The sequence below is a fragment of the Portunus trituberculatus genome, chromosome 11 (assembly GCF_017591435.1).
Source record: "Portunus trituberculatus isolate SZX2019 chromosome 11, ASM1759143v1, whole genome shotgun sequence".
Classification (NCBI taxonomy): Eukaryota; Metazoa; Arthropoda; class Malacostraca; order Decapoda; family Portunidae; genus Portunus; species Portunus trituberculatus.
In genome coordinates, this window is record NC_059265.1 from 1,994,985 (window position 1) to 2,004,544 (window position 9,560).

The window sequence follows — 9,560 nt, forward strand, 5'->3', positions numbered from 1 at the left end:
CTTTTCTTTTGTCTTACAATATAAACGTATGATGATGATATTTTGCATTATTTTACCTGAACCATATATTTTACTTACATTTTACTTACAAAATTTTTAGTACAGTCAGCTAAATAATAGCATAAACCCTATACACCAACATCTGTGCTGATAACGTTATATATATATATATATATATATATATATATATATATATATATATATATATATATATATATATATATATATATATATATATATATATTATAATACACATCCTTTAGACCAGCAAGTTAAAACCACACCCTTTACACCAGCAAGCTAAAAACATCCCCTTTAGACCAGCCGTATGCTGGTCCCCCCCGATTCGGGGGAAATATGCCATACTATACGCCATACGGTCGCCAACGGAACGCGGCCCTGGTCTCAGGCCTATCCGAAGATCGGAAACAATGAGCTCTGAGCTCGTTCCGTAGGGTAACGTCTGGCTGTCTCGTCAGAGACTGCAGCAGATCAAACAGTGAATTACACACACACACACACACACACACACACACACACACAGACAGACAGACGGACGGACAGACAGACAGACGGACGGAGAGACAGACGGACGGACGGAGAGAGACAGACACACACACACACACACACACACACACACACACACACACCCGGTAGCTCAGTGGTTAGAGCGCTGGCTTCACAAGCCAGATGACCGGGGTTCGATTCCCCGGCCTGGTGGAGATATTTGGGTGTGTCTCCTTTCACGTGTAGCAGTCAGAGACTGCAGCAGATCAAACAGTGAAACACACACACACACACAACCTTACCACCAGTTATCTCGTCGTCTTCAATGACACTCAACTGTTCCCTCACTTCTATAGACTGAACATCCTGGCTCTGTCATTTACTCTGTCATTTACTAATCTAAACTGGGAATCTTCACACATCATCACATTAAAACAATATAAACACTCCCTATGAAATGAGGCGTCTTCAGTATTCTCCGCCAGTTTTCCTCTCCCCCCCTGCTGGTAACTCCCTCCAAGTCAGCAGTATAGGTAACCTTCACATACATATATTGTCTTAGATAGGCTGGCTGTTCCTCTTACCTATCTTTCTTTTCTAACTGACTGTCCTCACCTTTACTCTCATCGCCTGATTGTTGTGGCATTAGTGATTGTTGTTGTGAGTGGTTGTTAGTGTTATTATTATTGTTATTATTATTATTATTGTTATTATTTATTGTACTACTACTACTACTACTACTACTACTACTACTACTACTACTATCATTATTATTTTATTTGTTTGTTTATTTATTTATTTATTTATTATATCATTTATCATTTATACTACTACTACTACTACTACTACTACTATCATTATTATTTTATTTATCTATTTATTTATTTATTTAATATTATTTTACTACTACTACTACTACTACTACTACTACTACTACTACTATATTATCACCATCATCATCATCATTATCATCATCATCATCATATCATTATCATCATCACTACAATCACCATTATCGGCGGTGTAATAATTCAAAGAAGCATAGGTCACCAGCTCCAGCCCTGCAGGTCATTAACTTGGTGACCTCCAAAGACCCTTGGTAATGTCAACAAAATGGTCTAACCGTGCACAAATCTCAATTAATGCAATTGAGTGTGTGTAATGGTTGGTTTGGAAGGAGTTAAAGAGCGTGGCTAGTTTATATCCAGGTGGTGGACCAGTGGTTAGGTTCACTGGCAGCGTTTCATATGCTCGGTTGCCCTCAAGTTGCTCTTTCCTTATTGGCAGGTTGGGGGGTGAGACAAGAACGAAGCAACGTCAGCAGTAGCTGGAACAGTATTAATCCAGACACCACGCTCGCTACATCTCTCCAGCCACCACGCCACCACCGACCCCTCGAGTGTACGCAGCCCTGTGTCGTCTGTGTCTTGTCGTGGGCGTGACGTTCAGCAGCGGCAGGAACAGTAACGGGAACCTTGATCTGCGTGGGTTTTCGTGCGGCGGGGTGACGTGCCGCTGCTGTGAGATTATCGGACCACACCACACCACAGCACAGCACAGAGAAGAGGTTAGTGGTTTTTATGTAAATGAACAGTGTAGGTATGAGGTGTTAGTGTTGTGTGCGCGTTGACACTGCAGTGGTGATAGGAAATTGTTAGTCAGTAACTTGAAGGTTGTTAGGAATGTTGACTGATAAAGGATAACTGGGTATGTGTAGGATGTGCACTGCGTCTATTGGAAGGTTAATTGTACGATGTCTGTCTGTGTGTCAATGTAGGATGTATCAGGAACCATCGCTACGTGAGTGTTAAATTTACTTGTAGTTGTCAATAAGGGCAGATGGTCGTTCATTCACTAGTGTGGTTAGAGTAACGTGGGTTCAGAATAGATTTGTGTAATGGCTGTAACAAGTGTAGTGTTTTCGTGGTCATTGTAGTTGTGTAGGAAGGAAGAATTACGCTCAACCTCTCCAGTACTGTGACGCATTTTCACCTTGAGATGTGTACGATTAAATCATTCTATTGATGTTACAAAGCGTGTATGGATGTCACAAGGTTTCTCAAGTTGTATAAAATCACCAAATAGTAAGAGAAGGAATATGAAAACGCGTCTTGGTGCTGAAGGGATTAAACGGGTCGCGTTACTATAGAACTCTTAAGTAAGTTGTATTTGAGGCTAAAATGTTTCAGGTTAGTCATTGTGGTTCCCTCGTTATAGAATAGGTACCAGAATCGGCGAAAAGAATGAGTGGACAGGATTTCCTAACGTAACGAGGCTGGTGTTTCAAGGTACGTGCATTAGAAGCGAGATGTGGTAGCATAACGATAAGTTTGGGGATATAACCATGAAATTAGTTCTTGAAGTGGTAGGCTGGCGTAAATGGTTCGAGGTTCACGAGTGACGGTGGGAGGGTTTGTGTGTGGGGAGGGTGGGAGGGTTTGTGTGTGGGGAGGGTTGAGAATGGCTGGGAGGAATGAAGTGAGCGTGAATGGCTCGTGGCAAGAGGAGGCAGAGTGGGAACTAACTGAATGCAGTGTGATAAAATAGGAGACAGAAGGGATGGATGGTGTGGTGCGAGTGTTTGGCTGGGTTAGGTCACTGAAGACGTGTAACGGAGTAGACGAGTGAAAGGCTGGCTGAGGCAGTGGATGAGTTTTAGGACAGACAGAGGGGGGAATAAAGTGTTTAGAGTGAGTTTGGGCACATTATGGATGGAAGTGAAGACGTGAAGGGAATGTGTGGTGTTGGTCATTTAGAGATAATTAGTGAAAAAGATACTGCTGTTCATGTTTTTGTGATGGTATTGGTGGTGGTGGTGGTAAGAATACGTAGAATGAAGAGTGAAAGGCTGATTGAGGCAGTGAAGGAGTTTGCTTAGGGCTATCTTGCTTGTTAGCTGTAGGGATAATTAGTGAACAAGTAAACAAGGTACTGCTTTGTTCATGCTTATTTTTGTCCATTACAGGCGTTGACGATCCAAAGGCCTGACTCCACAGCGGTAATGAGCCTCGTCTACCTTGCACTTTGACGGACAACGCTCACTACCAACACTTCTAGAAGCCTCCGCCACCGCCGTAAGATTGCATCGCGCACACGGTCTACTCTTAACGACCGCCACCGCCACCGCCGCTGCCGCCGTTGAGGGAGATGGCTGGATGAGTGGGTGATAGAGGCGAGGCAGGTGTGGTGAGGCGGAGGATTGGAGACGAGAACCTACAGATGACGGCAGACACGGAAGATTCCACTAACCAGGTAGATGAATGTGTGGCAAGATTGGTTGTGTGGGTGAGGATCGGGTGTGGGGGAAGTTTGAGGGGGTTTGACGTGGTGTGGTTTACTGAGACTGGCGTGGGAGATGTGAGAATGAAGGGATGGGAGTGTCAGGACGGTGAAGGCCAGGATACTACGTAACACGGGAGACGCTGGGAGGAGAACGAGGGAGAAGGGTGTAACTGGAGTGTAAGTGGAATAACGATCGAGGAGGGCGAGTGAGAGGCTGACTGAGGCAGTGAAGTGTGTATTGTATGTAGGACAGTGTGGCGTGGTACATATGGAGATAATCAGTTAATTTTTCTCCATTACAGGAGTTGGTGATCCGAAGCCATGACTGCAGCGATCCCGTGCGTCCTGCACCATCAAGGGAAAAGGACTCTCTGGCTTCGCACTGCGCCTACATTGACCGTTGCCGCTGCTACCGCTACTCGGAGGGGCACTGCCTCGCATTGGGCCTTCACTGCCGTCCCGCTAATACACGTGTCGCCGTCGCAGCTACTGGCACTGAGGGACTTCGCCTCGCAGCGGCCTGGCAAACACCTGCTACACCACCACCACCACTAACTCCACCACCGCAGTCCAGAGATTCAGCTTCGCATAGCAGACATCCTCCTATTCAACGCTTGCTGCCACTACCACCTCATTATGGTGGTGTCACTGTACTTGGATCTGTTGTCACTACTGAATAATAATGTGTAAAGAAATCTTTTTGTTTCGGTAAATTTCCTTTCCTGGGAATATTTGTGGGTTGTGGGTGGTTTCAGTGAGTAGTCGCCTCAAGCTGGCTTGGATCCGTCTGACACACCAATATTGCCTCCATTGACCACCCACCTACACTCGCTCTAAACGATCACCCCAGAAATAAAACGCGCTAGATTTGAAGCTTTTTCTATTTATTATCATAAGCAATACAAAAAGTGGTTGTTAGGAAATGAAACTAAAGCGAAAAAGTTACATGACATTGATCAATCAATACTTTATGTAAAAATGGTCCCAAAATACCTACCTACCATCTGGCTGAAAAATCTTCAAACGGTCTACATAAAATACAGCAGCACTACTGGCCAAAAAAACACTAAAAATGGTAAAAATCTAGAAAAAATGGCAAAAAAAGCCCAAAAACGGGCCCTAAAAAACGTACTAAGTCGAAAATACTCTAAAGAGTCTCCGGAGATAAGGTGGATGCATATTGGAGCTAAAATTAAATACAAGAGTCTCCCTACACTTTTATTCAATTTTTGACATTATTACACATTGCCTGCAAAAAAACCCACAAATATTTTCAACTGAATAAAACAATATATATACAAAGAATACAAAGAAAGTCTACACAAATTTTCAACTTAAAAATAAAAAGTGAGCAAAATCCTATGGTGAAAAAGTCTAGACAATAAATAGACAAATTTTCAACTTAACAGTATAAAAAAAAGTCTACAATGATTTTCAACTTAATAATAAATAATATATAAAAATTTAAGTCTACAATAATTTTCAACTTAATATACAATAAATATTAACATCAATATTAACATCAATTTATAATATACAATAAATATTAACATGAATTTTCAACTTTGCAAAATTTTAAGAAATTTCAACTTCACAAATTATTTTTAAACAACTTTTCAAGTTAACAAATAAAGATAAAAGAGAGAGAGAGAGAGAGAGAGAGAGAGAGAGAGAGAGAGAGAGAGAGAGAGAGAGAGAGAGAGAGAGAGAGAGAGAGAGAGAGAGAGAGAGAGAGAGAGAGAGAGAGAGAGAGAGAGAGAGAGAGAGAGAGAGAGAGAGAGAGAGAGAGAGAGAGAGAGAGAGAGAGAGAGAGAGAGAGAGAGAGAGAGAGAGAGAGAGAGAGAGAGAGAGAGAGAGAGAGAGAGAGAGAGAGAGAGAGAGAGAGAGAGAGAGAGAGAGAGAGAGAGAGAGAGAGAGAGAGAGAGAGAGAGAGAGAGAGAGAGAGAGAGAGAGAGAGAGAGAGAGAGAGAGAGAGAGAGAGAGAGAGAGAGAGAGAGAGAGAGAGAGAGAGAGAGAGAGAGAGAGAGAGAGAGAGAGAGAGAGAGAGAGAGAGAGAGAGAGAGAGAGAGAGAGAGAGAGAGAGAGAGAGAGAGAGAGAGAGAGAGAGAGAGAGAGAGAGAGAGAGAGAGCAATCAAAGTAAACAATCAAATAGTAATAATATACATGAAAACAACATTTTTAAAACAACACACACACATTAATCTTGTGCCCTCCATACACCCTTGCTAATGTCATTAAAATGGTCTAATGGTACACAAATCTCAAGGTAAAAATGTGTCCCAGTACTGAATTGATTAAAATAGTGAAGGCTGTGGCCATTAATCCTTTGACCACCATAGACCCTTGCTAATATCAATAAAATGGTCTAATGGTACACAAATCTCAAGGTAAAAATGTGTCCCAGTACTGAATTGATTAAAATAGTGAAGGCTGTGGCCATTAATCCTTTGACCACCATAGACCCTTGCTAATATCAATAAAATGGAGAGGTGTATGGAGATCACAAGATTAATGGCACAGTCTTCACTATTTCAACCCTTCAGTACTGGGACACATTTTACCCTGAGATCTGTGTACCATTAAACCATTTTATTGATATTAGGAAAAGTTTATAGACATCAGAAGGTTAATGGTCACAGTCTTCACTATTTTAACCCCTTCAGTACTGGGACACATTTTACCTTGACATTTCTGTACCATTAGACCATTTTATTGACATTAGGAAAGGTCTACAGAGATCAGAAGATTAACTGCCACATTCTTCATTATTTTAACCCCTTTAATACTGGGACATCTTGAGATTTTGTGTACCATTAGACCATTTTATTGACAGTAGGAAAGATCTATAGACGTCAGAAGACTAATGGCCACATTCTTCACTATTTTAACCCCTTCAACATTGAGACACATTTTACCTTGAAATTTGTGTACAATTAGACATTTTATTGACATCAGGAAAGGTCTATAGAGGGCAGAAGAATAATGGCAAGTCTTCACTATTTTAACCCCTTCAGTACTGGGACATATTTCTACCTTGAGATCTGCGTACCATTAGACCATTTTATTGACACTTGGAAAGATCTATGGAAGGCAGAAGATTAATGGCCATAATCTTCACTATTTTTACCCCTTCAGTACTGGGACACATTTTTTACCTTGAGATTTGTGTACCATTAGACCATTTTATTGACATTAGCAAGGGTCTATGGAGGTGACAAGATTAATAGCCACAGTCTTCACTATTTAACCCCTTCAGTACTGGGACACATTTTTACCTTGAGATTTGTGTACCATTAGATCTTTTCATTGCCATTAAGAAAGATCCAGAGAGAGAGAGAGAGAGAGAGAGAGAGAGAGAGAGAGAGAGAGAGAGAGAGAGAGAGAGAGAGAGAGAGAGAGAGAGAGAGAGAGAGAGAGAGAGAGAGAGAGAGAGAGAGAGAGAGAGAGAGAGAGAGAGAGAGAGAGAGAGAGAGAGAGAGAGAGAGAGAGAGAGAGAGAGAGAGAGAGAGAGAGAGAGAGAGAGAGAGAGAGAGAGAGAGAGAGAGAGAGAGAGAGAGAGAGAGAGAGAGAGAGAGAGTAAAGGCAGAATGACAAGATTTCTGTATTATTAAGTGGAGAAAAAGTCTTGAAAACCCTGCCAGTCATCTGTGTGGAAACCTTGGAAAACAGTGGTGGTGAGAGAATGGTGGTGAGAGAATAAGGGTATTTTATGGTTCCTGAGGCAGAGTGACATTTCTACAATATTAAGTGGAGAAACACTCATGAAAACCCTGCCAGTGATCTCTGTGGCCTTGGAAGGCGTGTTGTTGAGCAGCTAAGTGTTTGTGAATACAAGCCTTTGTCTGACACACAAGAAGCAACAATGCACATTCTTCATTCCCTCTGTGTTCAGTAAGTGAAGGAGTGAGTGAGTGCTGAGTGAATCTCTTAACAAGCACACTGCATCTTTGTCCAGAGAATCCAACACTTGCTTCACAAACTCATGTGGGGGATTGAAATAGTGAAGACTGTGCCCATTAATCTTGTCACCTCCATACACCCTTCTTAACCCCTTCAGTACTGGGACACATTTTTACCTTGAGATTTGTGCACCATTAGACCATTTTATTGACATTATCGAAGGTCTATGAAGGTCACAAGATTAATGGCCACAGTCTTCACAATTTTCACCCCCACGAGTTTGTGAAGCTGTACAAAATCACCAAATAGTCACCACAAGGAATATGGAAATGTGTCATGGTACTGAAGGGGTTAATGTCAATAAAAGGGTATTACCATAGCCAAACTTTCTTCAAATGCTCTCAAAAACATGCCAAATGGTCTTAAAATACCATAAAAACAAAAACATGCCAAATGGTCTTAAAATACCATAAAACATGCCAAATGGTCTTAAAATACCATAAAACATGCCAAATGGTCTTATCATACCATAAAAACATGCCAAATGGTCTTAACATACCATAAAAACATGCCAAATGGTCTTAACATACATAAAAACATGTCAAATGGTCTTAAAATACCATAAAAACATGTCAAATGGTCTTAAAATACCATAAAAACATGTCAAATGGTCTTAAAATACCATAAAAACATGTCAAATGGTCTTAAAATACCATAAAAACATGTCAAATGGTCTTAAAATGTCCTTAAAAATAAAAATGCCAAACTGCTAATCTATCCTAACTATTCTTCATGGCTCCAGGTGTTGTCTTGTACTCTGGGTGTTGCTGATGGCTGTAGGTGTTGTAGAAGGCTTGTGTTGTGTTGTCGCTTGTCTTGTCTTGGCTTGGTGGTGCAGTGTTCCAGCAGCAGTGTCTCTCCTTGGCAGCATTCAGGACTTGACTTTCCTGTAATGAGAGGTGCACTGTTTACATTGAATCATATATAAAAGAATTAAAGTCTACATATATAAAAGAATTAGTCTACAATAATTTTCAACTTAATATACAATAAATATTAACATGAAAATACAACTTAACATAAAAGATCTGCGCTAATTTTCAACTTTGCAAAATTTTAAGAAATTTCAACTTCATAAATTATTTTTAAACAATTTTAAAAGTTAACAAATACTCAAAGATAAAAATGGAAAGAGAGAGAGAGAGAGAGAGAGAGAGAGAGAGAGAGAGAGAGAGAGAGAGAGAGAGAGAGAGAGAGAGAAGAAAGAGAGAGAGAGAGAGAGAGAGAGAGAGAGAGAGAGAGAGAGAGAGAGAGAGAGAGAGAGAGAGAGAGAGAGAGAGAGAGAGAGAGAGAGAGAGAGAGAGAGAGAGAGAGAGAGAGAGAGAGAGAGAGAGAGAGAGAGAGAGAGAGAGAGAGAGAGAGAGAGAGAGAGAGAGAGAGAGAGAGAGAGAGAGAGAGAGAGAGAGAGAGAGAGAGAGAGAGAGAGAGAGAGAGAGAGAGAGAGAGAGAGAGAGAGAGAGAGAGAGAAAGAGAGAGAGAGAGAGAGAGAGAGAGAGAGAGAGAGAGAGAGAGAGAGAGAGAGAGAGAGAGAGAGAGAGAGAGAGAGAGAGAGAGAGAGAGAGAGAGAGAGAGAGAGAGAGAGAGAGAGAGAGCAATCAAAGTAAACAATCAAATAGTAATAATATACATGAAAACAACATTTTTAAAACACACACACATTAATCTTGTGCCCTCCATACACCCTTGCTAATGTCATTAAAATGGTCTAATGGTACACAAATCTCAAGGTAAAAATGTGTCCTAGTACTGAATTGATTAAAATAGTGAAGGCTGTGGCCATTAATCCTTTGACCACCATAGACCCTTGCTA

At 41.1% G+C, this 9,560-nt stretch overlaps 1 protein-coding gene across 2 annotated transcripts; it reads left to right on the forward strand.

Moving 5' to 3' along the window:
• The first annotated feature begins 2,775 nt into the window (after positions 1-2,775).
• Positions 2,776-4,484, forward strand: LOC123502284. Of its 2 annotated transcripts, XR_006673862.1 has the most exons (3): positions 2,776-2,795; positions 3,473-3,759; positions 4,092-4,484. XR_006673862.1 is itself a non-coding variant. In XM_045251508.1 (2 exons), exons 1-2 carry the CDS (start codon positions 3,727-3,729, stop codon positions 4,467-4,469), a joined length of 411 nt encoding a protein of 136 aa, XP_045107443.1. In that variant the 5' UTR covers positions 3,473-3,726; the 3' UTR covers positions 4,470-4,484. The 2 variants fall into 2 exon arrangements, 1 of the variants encoding a protein (XP_045107443.1); XM_045251508.1 differs by lacking the exon at positions 2,776-2,795.
• The last annotated feature ends 5,076 nt before the right edge of the window (positions 4,485-9,560 follow it).